This window comes from Trichomycterus rosablanca, chromosome 9 (genome assembly GCF_030014385.1).
Source record: "Trichomycterus rosablanca isolate fTriRos1 chromosome 9, fTriRos1.hap1, whole genome shotgun sequence".
NCBI lineage: Eukaryota > Metazoa > Chordata > Actinopteri > Siluriformes > Trichomycteridae > Trichomycterus > Trichomycterus rosablanca.
Genome location: NC_085996.1, coordinates 24,211,801 through 24,230,496, shown reverse-complemented (window position 1 = coordinate 24,230,496; position 18,696 = coordinate 24,211,801). Strand labels below are relative to the sequence as shown.

General features: G+C 38.0%; 2 protein-coding genes across 3 annotated transcripts in view; one reads left to right on the top strand and one right to left on the bottom strand.

Annotated features, from left to right (window-relative positions):
- The window catches only part of LOC134320860 (uncharacterized), a 31,142-nt gene extending 17,078 nt beyond the window's left edge, over window positions 1-14,064 (bottom strand). The window contains exon 1 of the mRNA XM_063002494.1: window positions 13,998-14,064. Coding sequence (XP_062858564.1) covers window positions 13,998-14,064 — 67 coding nt within the window. The remainder of the gene's footprint in view (window positions 1-13,997) is intronic.
- A 3,095-nt stretch (window positions 14,065-17,159) lies between these two features.
- ipo13b (importin 13b) overlaps window positions 17,160-18,696 on the top strand; it is a 56,268-nt gene continuing 54,731 nt past the window's right edge. For both annotated transcript variants that reach the window (XM_063002134.1, XM_063002135.1), the window contains exon 1: window positions 17,160-17,654. In XM_063002134.1, coding sequence (XP_062858204.1) covers window positions 17,556-17,654 — 99 coding nt within the window. In that variant the 5' untranslated portion in view covers window positions 17,160-17,555. The remainder of the gene's footprint in view (window positions 17,655-18,696) is intronic.

The following is an 18,696-nucleotide window of genomic DNA, read 5'->3' as shown; positions in this document are numbered from 1 at the left end:
GTCAGGTTTGGTTCTGATGTACTCAGACAGATGGACAGGTGGACACACTTTACACTTTTAAAACCAAATATACACATATACTCTAATTAGTCTTAGGTTTAATTATTAGATTCTTTTTGTGCACCTACACTTCTTTCCCTGCTGCTAGTTTCTTTGAAATAAAAAGCACATTTGCTCACTCGCTTGTTCCAATCAAAAACCGATACTGTTAATCCCTGTCAGGTTTCATCTATCAGCACAATCTGGCTTACACACAGTGGAGCGTACATGGTCATGAGTGCATCAGGTGAACTTTGAAGTCCTTTCTCAATATAAATCTAGAGCTTCATGTAAGAGAGGTACCTGATGGTCAATAAAGGCATGTTCATGTATTTACCCATAATACCCATAACGACCAAATAAAAAACAAACACTTTCCTACATTTTAAACATGTAAGTATCTTAGAATTATACATGTTTAAAATGATTATAAATTATGATGATCATAACATTTTTGAGTATTTAAACGTGCTAATTTGTGTTTCTCCTGAATATCAGTCCTATTAAAAGTATGTGGAAACCCTTTCTAATTATTAAGCTCAAGTGTTTAAGCCACACTAAACAGATACTGTATACAAAATCACTCACTCACTTTCTAAGCCGCTTATACCAATTAGGGTCAGTGGGGTGATGGAGCCTATCTCAATGGGCGCAAGGCACACAGAAACACCCTGGACAGGGTGCCAGTCCATGGCAGGGCCGACACAAACACATTCACACATTAACACACAAACACACATCTAAGGGCAATCTTAGTATCTCCAATTAACCTGACTGAATGTCTTAGGAATGTGGGAGGAAACTGGAGCTCCTGGGGGTAACCCATGCAGACACGGGGAGAACATGCAAACCACACAGAAAGGACCCAGACCACTTCACCTGGGAATCGAACCCAGAACCTTCTTACTGTAAGCCAACAGTGCTACCCACTTTGCTACCCTATACAAAATCCATTATAGAAAATAAGTGAATGCACAGGCCCTGACCTCAAATTGGAAAGCTGATTGCTAACCAGGATTTTGTGTCCAATATCAATGCTTTTTTTCAGACTTTTTTTAATGAATGGGCACAAATTAGCACATACACACTACACAACCATGTGAAGGTTGCAATGTAATTTAGGTTACTGTTGTTCTGTTTCTATTCCACCATTCTGTTTTGGCACTATTTGAGATGTACATGTATCCAAAATGACTTACAAACTGGTAGTGGTGAGGTCTAAACCACGACCTTCTGATCAGTAGTCCAGAACTTTAACCCATATGCTGCCACATTTCAATATTGCTGAGTTACTATAAAAACAGCCTGTAAAGTCAAGCTAGTCAACACTTGTCTGCCATCTTTCCTTTTTCTCCAATCACATCTGGAACTTCTGAACCAACTAATTTCCTTGTCCTGCCCTTGGTCACTGTCCCTTCCTGTCCTGTGGTAATAATTGAGAAAAGCCAGAGACTGCATGGTGCTGTAATTAGAGTAACTGATAGACATGCCGCTCTAACTGGCAAATCTCATCATTTATTTGCTCGTCTTTTACCTTTCAAATAAATATATGACTAAGACAACAGTTTCTATTGGGCAGGAGAACTTGAGTTGAATATTAGCTAAGCTGATAAATAAGGCATTGCAAACAGGTAATTTGAATCCATTAAAATCACCAATGTACAATGATATATTACATTTAAGCATTTAATAGAATTTCCATAGCGGCAAACATACTTGAAATAAACCAGAGATCTGCACAGAATTGGCAGCGCAGGTGGCACAGCGGTAAAACTCGCCAGCCCACCACTGCTGAGATCTCAAGCTGGCCTGGTGCATACACAGACAGGATTGGCTTTGTGTCTGTAGGGGAGGGACAATGGCTAAATCAGGAATTACAAACTCTGCTGACAGGTTAAGATGCATGAAAGGGGGGCGACTGATCTCGGGTGGCACTGCGTGGCTCTGTCTGTGAGACCCCGCCCCTGGCAGGTGAAAAAAAGTGATTGGTGGCTGCACGAGTGTGACAGCCTCAGCCGTCCTTGATCAATTGTGGGGGCTATAAGACAGATATAAGCTGGATATAAACTGGACACAAATGGATTGAATGAATATAATACAATTCCATTAAATTCCATTAAAAACATATTTGATTAAAACCTTTCATTAGAACTGTATTTGATTAAAACATTTACATTTATGGCATTTAGCAGACACATTTATCCAAAGCAATTGTGACCTTATACAATCAAAGCAATTAAGGGTTAGGGCCTTGCTCAAGGACCCAACCAAGTGGCAACCAGGCAGTGGTGGGGTATGAGCCAGCAGCCTTCCAATTACTAGTCCAGTATCACAATCGATGAGCTACCATTGCCCCTGACAACAATGACAAGATTTGATGTTTAAAGTAATCAACTACTGTTTTTACTATAAATACCATGTAAACCTGATGGCTGCAACACATTCAGAAAAATTTGGCCATGTTTACCACTGTGTTACAAAATGCTAAAAAGCAACTAACGGAAATTACTAAACTTAACTGCACTGTGCTTAACTGTATTAATTTAAGGTGATGTTGCGTATTTCCTTAGAATTTCTGCTCAGAAAGGAGCCATGATACTTTGTACACTTAACGCTCAATGTACTGCTTAATGTATTACCTGATCTTGTTTCTTTAAAAATGGCTCATGTTTATTGCAATTACTTACAACCCCAAATCAGAAAAAGTTGGGACAGTATGGAAAATACAAATAAGAAAAAAATGCAGTGTTCCTTACATTTACTGTGACTTTTATTTGATTGCAGACAGGATGAACCTGAGATATTTCATGTTTTATCTGCTCAGCTCCATTTCATTTGTTAATATACCTCCATTCCTGCATTTTAGGCCTGCAACACATTCCAAAAAAAGTTGGGACGGGGGCAATTTAGGACTAGTAATGAGTTGAAAAACTAAATAATGATGTGATTCCAAACAGGTGATGTCAACAGGTGATTGTAATCATGGTTTGGTACAAAAGCAGCATCCAGGATGAGCAAAGATAGCCAGAGGATCTCCAGTTTGTCAGCAAATGTGTAAGAAAATTATTGAAATGTTTGAAAACAATGTACCTCAAAGAAAGATTGAAAGGGATTTGCATATTTCTCCCTCTACAGTGCATAATATCATTAAACGGTTCAAGGAATCAGGAGGAATTTCAGTGCATAAAGGCCAAGAGCGCAAGCTTAAGCTGAACACCCATGATCTTCGATCCCTCAGACAGCACTGCATCAAGAACCGCCACTCAACAATAGCTGATATAATCACATGGGTGAGGGATTACTTTGGCAAACCTTTGTCAAGCACAACAATACGGAGTTACATGCACAAATGCCACTTAAAACTTTACTGTGCAAAAAAGAAGCCTTATGTTAACCATGGCCAGAAGCAGTGTTGACTTCTCTGGGTTCTGAGGCATCTAGGATGGACCATCACACAGTGGAAATGTGTATTGTGGTCAGATGAATCAGCATTCCAAATCTTTTTTGGAAAAAATGGATGCCGTGTGCTCCGGACCAAAGACGAAAAGGACCATCCAGACTGTTATCAGCGACAAGTCCAAAAGCCAGGGTCTGTCATGGTATGGGGCTGTGTCAGTGCCCTTGGCAAAGGTCATTTACACTTCTGTGATGGCAGAATTAATGCAGAAAAGTACATTGAGCTCTTAGAGCAACATGTGCTACCTTTAAGACGTCATCTTTTCCAGGGACGTCCATGCATTTTTCAACAAGACAATGCAAAACCACATGCTGCACACATTACAAAGGCATGGCTGCGGAAGAAGAGGGTACGGTTACTGGACTGGCCTGCCTGCAGTCCTGACCTGTCCCCAATAGAGAATTTTCAAAGGAAAAATGTGACAAGGACGACCCCGTACTGTTGCACATCTTAAGACGTGTTTGCAGGAAGAATGGGACAAAATAAAAGCTGAAACACTAAATCACTTGGTATCCTCGGTGCCAAAACATCTTTTAAGTGTGGTGAAAAGGAATGGCAACATTACAAAGTGGTAAATGCTTTACCGTCCCAACTTTTTTTGGAATGTGTTGCAGGCCTGAAATGCAGGAATGGAGGTATATTAATAAATGAAATTAAGTTGAGCAGACAAAACATGAAATATCTCATGAAATAAAAGTTAAAGTAAATGTAAGAAACTCCATCCCAACTTTTTCTGATATGGGGTTGTAAAATGCCAGAATAACAAGTTAATAAATAGTTTTATGTATTTTTTTACATGAATAGTTGGCACTCAGGTGGTAGAGTGGATTATGCTTGCCCATCACCGCTGAGATTTGAACTCGGCTATAAAGCCAGCCGATGTCTACAAAGACAAGATTGGCTCGGTTTGAGGGGGGATGGCTAAGCCCCTGTGATGAATGGGCACCCTGTCTGGGGTTTCTGTCTTGTAAGCTCTATGACACTCATGTAAACTCATGTTTGATAATGTATGTAACCTGGAAATCAGATTTAATTGTTTTCTACCTGTATGCGCACTCCCTGTAAAAACCAATATATTCCTGTATTAGCATCTCTCAAAGCTGCCATTCCTCAAACATTTTTAGTCCCTCTCTTACACATACATTTCATGTTCATATCCCAATAAAGAAGTGTGTATTTAACCTACTCCACCACACCCAGCTATCAGAACACAGCACCTCAGGTTAAGCCCCACAATAATGGCCCTGTTCTCTAGAGCCCCGCTGCACCACGACTTCCTCACTCCTGACGCAAATACACACTTAATGCAGCTCACACATGACCGCTGCCATGCACAACGACTGCATTTATCAAGAGCAATTACACAAGGTCAGTGCAAGGGAATAGGATTTTGAGAAACTCTGTACTTTGAGTAATAGGGAAACGAAAAGAATCATATTGTTTGAATTTGCTGCAAAGTACACATATGTCGGTCAGCATCATAGTCCCTTTGTATGTCATGACCAGTCAACGTTCTTAATTCAGACTGATAGAAACTGCACTGTTGCACAAATGTTTATAAGGCACATAGCAGCATTTACCAACATCGCTCACTGGTTTAAAATAGGTTAAACTTCAGAAGAGGAAGTAAAAAGGTCAGAAGTAGTTTGTCAGCTCTGTAGGTGTACTGAGGTTTAGTTCTGGTCTTTTCACATTTACTCATTCGTTATTTTTCCATACAGGTTCTCGATCTCATATACACTTAATCTTTGCAGGCTAGTCATGTCACTGCTTTTTTCATTCAGATAAAATCTGTGCTTTTCAGACCTAAATGAGGTGTACTAGTATGTACAACCCATGGACAGTAAAAAGGTCATGTGTATAAAATTTAAACCACTTCTTAAATGTTTTAGTAGCGGTAAATAACCTGATAGTCTTAAATGCACTTTATGTACCTGGCTTTAAATGGCTAATTATCACAAGACACGTTTTTGAAATGTTTCGTACACATGTAGCTATTATGTTGCGATTGTTTTAAAGCTTGTAAGTATTTATTTATTTATTTTAACGTCATGTTTTACACACGTTAGTTACATTCATGACAGGAACGGAAGTTACTCATTATACAAGATTCATCAGTTTACAAGTTTATTGTGAACACAGTAATGGACAACTTTGTATCTCCAATTCACCTCACTTGTTTGGTCCATGTTTTTGGACTGGGGAGGAAACCGTAGCACCCAGAGGAAACCCACACAGACACGAGAAGAACATGCTAACTCCACACAGAAAAGACCGTCCCACTTAGGAATCAAACCCAGGACCTTCTTTTTAAAATTGTATTTATACATTTTCTCCCAATTTTAATGTAGTCAATTTGTCTTCCGCTGCTGGGGGATCCCTGATTGCAGTCGAGGTGGGTATATTGCTGCTCACGCCTCCTCTGACCGCAGCAGCCCTTAGCGGAACCCTTTTTCACCCATGCATTCTGCACAGGCACCCACATAGTCCGGTCATCCCGCCCTAGTAGAAACGTGTTTGCTGCAGGCATTGCCAATTATGCCCGCTAGATGGCGCCCAGCCGACCGGAGGCAACGCTGAGAAAAGACACGTTTTTGAAATGTTTTGTACACGTGGCTATTATGTTGCACATGTTTTAAAGTAAAGCACACACTTTATATAAACATTTTAGCAATAAAATTGTAATTATTTTATATTTTAATGCATTTAAATAACACGGAAACCTTTGGACTTTGTTCCAGAGAGAGATTGAACTGTGGCACTTTACAATATGTTTGTCACAGAGCAAAAACTTTAAAAGAAAGAGTAACTACAATTTCTAAACAACTGAAACTACTTTGTACATTCTACACATTTATTATGTAAATGTATTATTTTGTACATTTATTACGTATCTTTATTATTTTGTACATTTATTATGTATGTTAAGTTTATTTAGGTTTTTTATGTTAAGTTTTAAGCTAATTTAAGGTAGTGCTTGAAGTTCCACCCAATCAAAATTTTTAAGGCCACTGGTTACTGGGGCTGCATGTCCTGCTAAATTTGATAAAAATGTCAGGAAAAAGGCCATTGCACAATATCTAGTATTATTAATATTTTACATTTTGGACCAGATATGTTAACTGTAAACCAATGTACAGAAATAGCTTGCACTGACTTAGACACATATAATCGGATGTATTTTTTAGTTTGAGTGTTGCAGTAGGAGGTTGTATCACATGACATTTTCTTGGTGGTGAAATGAATCATCCTGTTGAAAACATTTGAAGTCTAAATATCAAACAGTAAAAACATCAAACAGATTATTGTAGGCAGAGAAATGTTTTTAGGAAAAAAAAGACAAAGGTGAAAGAGAAGCTGTGAGATGTGGAAATCTGGTGTAAAAGACAGCACAAGCAAGAGAAAGAGAAGCAGCAATAATAAAGAGGAAAGGATGTTTCATTAAAAAACACACATACTATTGGTACATTACAATATGAGGAGGAATTTATAGGTAAAACTACTGAGAAAGACAAAACAACAGTACAGAGATGGAAGGACATGTCAACTGTACTGATAAAGCTTTGTTTCGTTCCGTTTAGTTGCGTCACCAAGGGCTGAATAACATCAGCACATGAGTAGCTGTGTAGAAATAGAAGCAAAAAAACACCTTTCAGATCATCTCCACATGCACATCAGCACACCTGGACAAAGCCATGAGGATTTGCTAATCACAGCTTTGAAGAGGAGTTCAAAAAAGAAAACAACCTCTGATGTGTTGAGCTTGCACAACTACACTGCACAGAACGGAAATGAGAAAGCAAATTGGTCGGAAATAGCTACAGTGTATCACAAAAGTGAGTACACCCCTCACATTTCTGCAAATATTTTATTATATCTTTTCATGGGACAACACTATAGAAATAAAACTTGGATATAACTTAGAGTAGTCAGTGTACAACTTGTATAGCAGTGTAGATTTACTGTCTTCTGAAAATAACTCCACACAGCCATTAATGTCTAAATAGCTGCAACATAAGTGAGTACACCCCACAGTGAACATGTCCAAATTGTGCCCAAAGTGTCAATATTTTGTGTGACCACCATTATTATCCAGCACTGCCTTAACCCTCCTGGGCATGGAATTCACCAGAGCTGCACAGGTTGCTACTGGAATCCTCTTCCACTCCTCCATGATGACATCACGGAGCTGGTGGATGTTAGACACCTTGAACTCCTCCACCTTCCACTTGAGGATGCGCCACAGGTGCTTAATTGGGTTTAGTCCATCACCTTTACCTTCAGCTTCCTCAGCAAGGCAGTTGTCATCTTGGAGGTTGTGTTTGGGGTCGTTATCCTGTTGGAAAACTGCCATGAGGCCCAGTTTTCGAAGGGAGGGGATCATGCTCTGTTTCAGAATGTTACAGTACATGTTGAAATTCATGTTTCCCTCAATGAACTGCAGCTCCCCAGTGCCAGCAACACTCATGCAGCCCAAGACCATGATGCTACCACCACCATGCTTGACTGTAGGCAAGATACAGTTGTCTTGGTACTTCTCACCAGGGCGCCGCCACACATGCTGGACACCATCTGAGCCAAACGAGTTTATCTTGGTCTCGTCAGACCACAGGGCATTCCAGTAATCCATGTTCTTGGACTGCTTGTCTTCAGCAAACTGTTTGCTGGCTTTCTTGTGCGTCAGCTTCCTTCTGGGATGACGACCATGCAGACCGAGTTGATGCAGTGTGCGGCGTATGGTCTGAGCACTGACAGGCTGACCTCCCACGTCTTCAACCTCTGCAGCAATGCTGGCAGCACTCATGTGTCTATTTTTTAAAGCCAACCTCTGGATATGACGCCGAACACATGGACTCAACTTCTTTGGTCGACCCTGGCAAAGCCTGTTTTCCGAGTGGAACCTGTCCTGGAAAACCGCTGTATGACCTTGGCCACCATGCTGTAGCTCAGTTTCAGGGTGTTAGCAATCTTCTTATAGCCCAGGCCATCTTTGTGGAGAGCAACAATTCTATTTCTCACATCCTCAGAGAGTTCTTTGCCATGAGGTGCCATGTTGAATATCCAGTGGCCAGTATGAGAGAATTGTACCCAAAACACCAAATTTAACAGCCCTGCTCCCCATTTACACCTGGAACCTTGACACATGACACCAGGGAGGGACAATTACACTTTTGGGCACAATTTAGACATGTTCACTGTGGGGTGTACTCACTTATGTTGCCAGCTATTTAGACATTAATGGCTGTGTGTTGAGTTATTTTCAGAAGACAGTAAATCTACACTGCTATACAAGCTGTACACTGACTACTCTAAATTATATCCAAGTTTCATGTCTATAGTGTTGTCCCATGAAAAGATATAATGAAATATTTGCAGAAATGTGAGGGGTGTACTCACTTTTGTGATACACTGTACATTGTCAACACTGAGCGTTTAAGGTCATATGAAAGACTGAATAATGTGGTTATTTGCACCTTGTTAAACTGATAAAATGATAAACATCGACTTTACTAGACTGACTACTTCTACACAGTAATAAGCTGGCTTACTTTGTCATAATTATATTTCACATGCCTTAGCCAACAAAGAGACCTTTCACAACGAGGTCACGTAACAACTACATGAGTGCAAATGTGTAAACCAGTCTGTGGTTTAATCAGATTTATAGTCTGACTGTAATAGAGTCCCCTCACAGCTCAGCTTTCAGCATTACTGTATGTAAGTGTAAGCTCAGATATAATTCAACACTCCTCTCCATGCAAACAAGTTCTTTGCCAAAATCAGAAAGAAATGGTAGCAGGTGCTTGGTTTAATTGTAAAAAGCTCGATTGTAGACAGTCTCATCTGTTTCTGCTTATTCTTTGTCCATGTGGTCAGCAACAAACTTCAGTGCATCTTTAAGATTCCGATTATGGAGCAAGGGCTTCTTTCTTGAGCCAACCTCTAAGCCCATGCTGATACAAAGCTTGCTTCACTGTGGACAGTGCCACCCTGTTCCAGTAGCTTCTAATTCATGGCTGATCTGGTGGTTACAACTGACCATTTGTAAAAATCTCCTCTCAATATGAGGTGGCGATTTGGGTTTTCTTTTGGCAAAGAAACCACTTTTTTATTGTAATGCTTTGACTTACTAACCCTTACTGACTATTAATGGTCACTTGTCTGGCACAGCAGTCCAATATGTTAGCGCAGAACCATGGAGAACTGGGTTCAAGTCTTAATAGTGCCAAGATCTGTTTGGGCACTGTACAGACACAATTAATTCTGTCTAGGGTAGACTGTTAAACCAAGTGGCTTCTTCTGAGCATTTATTGCTACTGACTAACAGGACAAATACTAAATTGCATTAAATGGGCTACAGCATGCATTACATAATGTGCAGAAGTCATTATTATTGTATATTCATAAGGCACAGCAATAGTTAAAACCCATTTGGGATTTGGAGTCATTGAGGAAGAAAACAGTTTACTGCAGTTTTGAGTTTCATTAAAAAGGGAACTTTGGGAAACAAACGGTACATACAATATTTAAAATATTATTTTGAACTTTTAGAAGCCAACAATTAACCAATAAATGTATTGCCAAGGATCACGTTGTTTAACATACTAATGTCATATCTCTACATAATGGAGATGCAACTGAAGAATGGCATATTAAACAGTTTAAAAGCTCTCCACAATTACACTGTCATTTACTAGATTAAAAAATAAAGATGCTACCACCTATTTATTAAATAATATACAAGATGTCTAAGAAATCAGATTACAGACTAACTCATGAAAATGTTAATGTAAAATTTAATAATCAGATTATTGCAAAAATCCAATGTTCTACAATTATCAGTTAATGTACTGTGTGCCAAGATGAGGCTAAAAAGAACAAGACATCAGCAGGCAGTCAGCATGGACAGAGAGTGTGACAAAAGGAGATTTGACTCTAAAAATAAACTATGATTGTTCACTGACAAGTTCAGAACAGTCCTGCTTACCCACATCCACAATGCTTAAACTGCACATAAAGTAAAGCCTTCTTTGCCCTGGCACATACAAATCTGCCCCATAAAACTCTCATAAAATAAAATATATTGTACAAAGCGAGAGGAAAAAGTAAGGATCAGTCACTGTTAAATCTTAATGGTAAGACAGAATAAGACTTGATATAAATACCACAGCATATGCAGAAGCTTGTGTTTTATTCAACAACACTCCCCAGATATCCCCTCTGACGCAACAGATACAACATTTCTCTGTTTATGTAGAGCAAGAAAGTCACACATGTCTATAGATCAAATAGATTTCTATTTTGGGTTAAAAGATGAGCATCATGTGCTTGATTTTTTCAAGACCATGTTCAGATATCCTTAGATATCTGAAACTACTCATTAACATGCAACTTAAACATGTCTAACATGCTGCTGAAGAACCCTAGAGCTTAACAATGTTTATTATTAAACGGAGCAGCTGAAGAAAACCAAATTAATTAATTGGCTCAGGAATATTCCAGATGTGGTTACATTGGCAGTAACAATAGTATGGAATTTTGTACTTCATCTAACCTATTTTAGCCTACATGAGAAGTGTCTGGGAATGACAAATTTAATTCAGGTATAAAATACTTACGGTTAGGCTGATTGACAACAGTTTTAAATTACAGTCAATCTAGTCCAGTAAGTGGTGTGACCTGGCAAGTTGTCTTATTACAATAGAGTTATTACAATAGTGTGTAGGAATAATGAGTATTTTAATGTGTTCCTTTTTACTCAGTCTTTCCCGTCAACAAAGCAATCAACAATTACCAGCAACAACATCTAGGAAGTTCTAAACAATAAAAATCATGCCAATACTTGCATAAACATCTATACCTACTGTTAATCAATATCAATTATGGAGCAAGGGCTTCTTTCTTTAGCCAGCATTTGAGCCAATGCTGATTTAAAGCTTGGTTCACTGTGGACAGTGCCACCTTGTTCCAGTAGCTTCTAATTCATGGCAGATCTGTTTCTGGTGGTTACAACTGACCATTTGTAAAAATCTCCTCTCAACATGAGGTGACAGTTTGGGTTTTCTTTCTGACCTTGGCAAAGAAACCACTTTTTCATTGTAATGCTTCCACTTGATCTCTATCTGTAGGTTCAAATTTAACACTTACTAACCCTTACTGACTATTAATGGTCACTTGTCTGGCACAGCAGTCCAATATGTTAGCGCAGAACCATTGAGAACTGGGTTCAAGTCTTGATAGTGCCAAGGTCTGTTTGGGCACTGTACAGGCACAAGCGGCTCCTGCTGACTAACAGTACAAATACCAAATTGTATTAAATGGGCTACATTGTGCATTACAAAATGTGTAGAAGTCATTATTATAGTACCTGCATAAACATCCATACCTAGTGTTGAACAGTTTACATACACTCTATGTGTATGTGTATGTCAAGTCAATCCATCTTGAGATTTTTATGACATCAGCAACTGTACTTTTTGTGGCTAAATGATTTCCATCCATCACAAATAGGTTACTAAGTTATTGAGTAGGTTTATTGTTTGAATAGATAGATAGATAGATAGATAGATAGATAGATAGATAGATAGATAGATAGATAGATAGATAGATAGATAGATAGATAGATAGATAGATAGATAGATAGTCCATCAAGCTCTTAGTTATTGAGTAGGTTTGTAGTTTGAATAGATAGATAGATAGTCCATCAAGCTCTTAGTTATTGAGTAGGTTTGTAGTTTAGATAGATAGATAGATAGATAGATAGATAGATAGATAGATAGATAGATAGATAGATAGATAGATAGATAGACAGACAGTCCAACAAGCTCTAAGTTATTGAGTAGGTTATTTGTTTGAATAGATAGATAGATAGATAGATAGATAGATAGATAGATAGATAGATAGATAGATAGATAGATAGATAGATAGTCCAACAAGCTCTTAGTTATTGAGTAGGTTATTTGTTTGAATAGATGGATGGATGGATGGATGGATGGATGGATGGATGGATGGATGGATGGATGGATGGATGGATGGATGGATGGATGGATGGATGGATGGATGGATGGATGGATGGATGGATGGATGGATAGATAGATAGATAGATAGATAGATAGATAGATAGATAGATAGATAGATAGTCCAACAAGCTCTAAGTTATTGAGTAGGTTATTTGTTTGAATAGATAGATTGATAGATAGATAGATAGATAGATAGATAGATAGATAGATAGATAGATAGATAGATAGATAGATAGATAGATAGATAGATAAATAGTCCATCAAGCTCTTAGTTATTGAGTAGGTTTATAGTTTGAATAGATAGATAGATAGATAGATAGATAGATAGATAGATAGATAGATAGATAGATAGATAGATAGTCCAACAAGCTCTAAGTTATTGAGTAGGTTATTTGTTTGAATAGATAGATAGATAGATAGATAGATAGATAGATAGATAGATAGATAGATAGATAGATAGATAGATAGTCCAACAAGCTCTAAGTTATTGAGTAGGTTATTTGTTTGAATAGATAGATAGATAGATAGATAGATAGATAGATAGATAGATAGATAGATAGATAGATAGATAGATAGTCCATCAAGCTCTTAGTTATTGAGTAGGTTTATAGTTTGAATAGATAGATAGATAGATAGATAGATAGATAGATAGATAGATAGATAGATAGATAGATCATCAAGCTCTTAGTTATTGAGTAGGTTAATTGTTTGGATAGATAGATAGATAGATAGATAGATAGATAGATAGATAGATAGATAGATAGATAGATAGATAGATAGATAGATAGATAGATAGATAGATAGATAGATAGATAGATAGATAGATAGATAGATAGATAGTCCAACAAGCTCTTAGTTATTGAGTAGGTTAATTGTTTGGATAGATAGATAGATAGATAGATAGATAGATAGATAGATAGATAGATAGATAGATAGATAGATAGATAGATAGATAGATAGTCCAACAAGCTCTTAGTTATTGAGTAGGTTAATTGTTTGAATAGATCTTTGTAATGGAAGCTGAAAAACTAGTAAGCAAACTAGCTCTATAAAAGTGTCTCATTTAATTATTTCCGAAATGTTCCATTTGTTTATTATTAGTTTAGAAACCGTACGTTTATTATAATGACTTGAGTAAAAGTCAGACCACATTTGGAAGGCTAATTACAGGGTTTACATGTGTTCTCTTGCAACTGTATGAGAGCTGATGTTCTGTCATATGGAAACACTGTTAATTACAGAGTGCAGTGAGGTCAGAGAGGGAAAGTCAGTCAGAGAGAAGATTTAATATTATTCTTCAGCTAAACACACGTGGCACTGATAAACCTATCATTTTTTCAACATTGTAGCTCCAAAACGCAGATGTTACATGTGCAAAACGTAGATGTTGAGTACGCAGACTCAATGCATTTAATGTTTATTAATAAAACTTAACAAAGAATTGAACATCATGTATACAGATCGCTATATTGAGCTCGTACCTTGTATGAAAGAACAGTAGCAGAAAATAACCAGCACGCAGAGATCAACTCTTCCCACTTTTCTCATGTCTGTACTGGAACCGATGAACAATTAACAACTGAAATCTGCAGATCAATTCAGCAAGCGATCAGTTATCCGTTTCTACAAAATAGTTAATTTAACTTCATTCAGGCAACTATAAAATTACTACACTAAATAAATAAGCGAAGATCAGGAGTAAAAAAGAGGATTATAAAAAATATAGGAGCTTTAGTTATTTCCAAAGAAGGATCGGTGTCTGACTGGTACACTTTCTCATTACAGAATGGAGCAGCTGAATGTAGTGATACTGTACAAGCGTTTCACTGAGCACAGAAATAGCGTGGATGGGGCGTGGCTAACATGATTAGGCACGCCCATAATCCCACGTGAATATATTGCACTGTCATGATACACGTGTATTAATATAGTCTTTTGTTTTACAGTACTGGTTACAAATAATTTAGCTTTTATTAAGATCTACACCTAAAACAAATACACATTCGCGGATAAAACATAAATCATGAATTGCTTTGTTAAATAATTGTTTATTAATTTATTTGGATTACACACTTTGGTTATATTCATGACAGATACAGTAGTTAATCGTTACACAAGATTCATCAGTTCACAATTTTAATGTCAAACACAGTCATGGACAATTTTGTATCCCCAATTTACCTCACTTGTCTTTGGACTGTGGGAGGAAACCGGAGCTCCTAGAGGAAACCCACGCAGACACAGGGAGAACATGCAAACTCCACACAGAAAGGACCCGGACCGACCCACCTGGGGATCAAACCCAGGACCTTCTTGTTGTGAGGTGACAATGCTACCCACTGAGCCATCTTTTTGCTTTTCTTTTTTTTTTAACCCTTTTGTCTAGTTTATTCCAAACCAGCTTGATGATTGTGCTGGCCATTCCATGATTTAAAGCATGCCATCTTATTCTTGTCTTCTGTAGTAGTTCTGACATCAGTGGCGGTTCTAGACCATGTGAGGTGGGGGGGCAGGCAGGGGCCAGAGGCTATGTTAGAGGGGCCAATTATTTTTTGGCCCAAATGTGCATTGTGGGCATTAAGAGGAAACAGTCGATATTCAATAGAATTCAACATTTTATTTATGCAGTTTTCAGTCTAAAAACCCCTTAAAACGGTCCGACTGGAAATATGGGTTACTTTGGTGTGCAGCTTTGTCGCCAAGTACCAAGCAGAGGCTTATATTGGGGTTTCAGAGAGACATATTCTGCTATCAATGGGACTCATTTTCTAGACAGGTCCGTGGTTATTTCAGCAAAACTATGCCAGTACACATTCTGCACGAGTTACAAAAGCATGACTTCAGAAACCTTGAGTGTGTAAGTCTGGCCTGTCTGTAGTACAGATCGGTCCCCTATTGAGAATATGTAGTGCAACATGTAGAGGAGAATCAGACAACAGTGACCACATAGTCTTTTATCAAGCAAAAAAATGCAACAGTTAGTAACATTGGTTTCCAAACCATTCCTTGTCTTCTTCTTTCTTCATAACTTTCGTCCTTTTACTGCACATGCCCAAACCATCCCAGGCTTGCCACTTATTTTCTGAAAGATTCCCTCATCATCACTCCCAACGAGAATCACAGTAGTTAAATCTCTGCCATCTTTCTCTCAAATTTGCAATTAATAGGAAAGATGAGATAATAGTGTTAAACATGCCTCTGTCCCAACTTTTTGGAGTATGTTGCAGGCATCAAATTCAAAATTTGGTTATATGTAATAAAACACTATAATTCTATTGTCTCACTCCAGTGGCAATTCTGTTTTACCAATCAGCAGTGTACACTATTTCTCTTCTCATATGGCCCACTTAAGTACACTTGATCCATGGTCAAGAGGGGCAACCAAATTTAGCATGGGTACTTAACAGTACTGGCAATGGAAACCATCATTAAAAACGTACCATATCCAGGGTGTCATGCAGTGGAAAAGGGGCATAAATCATAGTACAGCAGAACAATGTGTACCACTAATTCTAGTTTTCTTACCTTTGTATTGATAATATTTGACATTCCTCAATATAATAATAGCACTTGATCAATTAAGTACCTCAATAGTTGATCTACCCCAAAAATCAGAACATCAATCTTAAATGTTGAGTTATGTTTTAATAAAATATTTCCTTATCTATTTGAGGCACGTAGAGATCTTATTCAAACTACTCAAACTTCTCATACTCAGTTATGTTTTAGTAAAATATTTTCTTATCTGTTTGAGGGGTGAAGCATGTAGAGATTTTATTTATAGTCTGCACTTCAAAATATTCCATAATAGTTACGTGTTTAAAGCTAGGGCTTTCATCTCTATGTTTATTAAACTACTCATTTTCAAACTTCTCATACTCAACAAACAGTATGTTAAAGGGACATTATTATCCTGGAATACAAAATCATCAAAAAGTGAGCTAGAATAAAATAAAGCAGAGACGGTTAAGGGCCTTGCTCAAGGGCCCAACAGTGTCAGCATGGCAGAGCCAGGATTCAAAATCTTAACCTTTTGATTAATAGCCCAAAGCTCTACCCACTAGGCTACCTCTGTAGGGTGTCTTGGCTGTAATAAAACCATGCATCCCTTAGGCCATAGTCATAAACTGAACTTGGGGGACGAATCCTTAAAAGGTTTCCTGCTATTCTAAAACGTTCTTGCCATTACAACTGATGGGAACTGATGGGAAGGATACAGCAGTTACTGAAGACAGCTATATTGTGTTTACACACACGGGGTCGCCATTGGGTAAGAATCGCGCCGTGCTGCAAAAAAGAGAGAAAACCTCACATTCCCAGCATGCAATATGCTGGGTCGTTTAAAAAACCGCCTGCATAAAACAATTAATATTCGTATAATAACTGTAAGAATAATCGAATACGAAACACGTGTGTAGTAGGGTTCCATGAATCTGCTCTGGATGACCACGACGTGTCTGGATTTTTCTAAAAGCGGCGAATCTGGGAATTATTGGTCCGTTTTATTTGGCAAACATGTGTACTTATAGTTAACTATGAAGGATTCAGAAGCGGGTCTCTCTTCTCTAACGTAGTGCACTTGTGTAGGGAGGAGGGTGCTGTTTAGGACACAGCCTGTGAGAAAGCTTGCAGTGACGGACGGTTAGAAGGCGGACGGACGGGTTTAGTCCGCACCGGTGAAGACTGATGTCGGCAGGCTTTCATATGTACCCAAAGATGGACTGTTTTTGTGGACACTGATGCAGAAAACGGTCCTATAATGTGGAAAATGAATATTAATGTCTCAAAGAGACGCGGTTCAGGCGTAGCGCATTTACAGTAGAAGAGCAAAACCATGGTGTGTTTTTAGCTAAGCAATGTTAGCTTTACACTAGCTAGCCAAGACATAGCAAGACTCAAGACACAGCCAGCTGCTGGCACGTCGCTTGATGAAGTGACGCAGAAATAAAACAAATACAGTTCGGCAGGTGGAAATTCTGTGTTAATAGTTAGGGTAGAATTAAAATTGTAGCTGGTTTCAAAGCTGGTGACCCTCTGTCATGTTCGCACCCTCTGGCTCTTCACTGACTGAGAGCATGGAGACACCGGTGAGAACAGCGCCGAACACAGTGGACTTCACCGTGGAAAACGTAGAGAAGGTAAGTAAACACACTGATCAATAATCGTATACAGTACCTTCATCATTTTCTTTAAAGTACTACTACTAATAATAATATTTCTTCTGGCATAAACAACCAAAATAAAATAGCGCAATGTCATGCTGTTCCTTACACTGTCACATACATGTAACAGTGTTCCGCACAGTTCACGATAATTTAATTTCTTTATTAGTCGGTTAAAATATTACTGCTGATTAAATCTTCAACTTCTTGTTTTTCTAAAAGTCTTCAGCAACCTAAAACTCCACAATTTACCAGAAATTAAAATTGTTTCTCAAATTGCATGTAAAATTAGCATAAATAAATAAAGTTAAATTTTCCCATACACTAACAAAGCATATTATTTAAGAATATTACTTGAATATTACTCATGCACTAAAATGTATATCTTATCACAGTGCACTTTTTGCAATATTTTGCATCTTAACATGACATGCACATATTAACAAGTGAATTTAGGATGTTAGATAGATAGATAGATAGAGAGATAGAGAGATCCCATAGGGAAAGTCAGTTATTACAGCAGCTCCAGGTACATTAAAGCACACAAGTAATGTTGTACACACTATGTAATTGAATAAATAAAATAAAATAAAAAACGTAGGATGTTATATAAAAAATTTAAGAAGTCTTCTAGAATTAAAATTGTAGATGAGATATGTAATATTTGATATACTAAGCTTTTGTAAGTGTTAAATAATAACAGATATGTAGTATAGTCTTAATAAACAGAGTGCTAGAACATGCTCCATGAGTCTGTCCTGATAGTACTTTAGTGTTCGATGATGTCCCGAACCCGTGAAGAATTATACAGCGTGATCCCTGCTGGTATAAACAATCTTCTGTACCGTTCCTTGTTACAGCGGAGCTGGATGAGTCTGTTGCTGAAAGTGCTTCGCTGTCCGGCTAACATGAAGGGGTGTGATGGGTTATCAAATGGTTTTTTGAGTTTATTCAGTGACCTCCTTCCAATGTTAGTCCTACATAGGAGCAGTAATTTAGTTTGCACAAATAAAAGATT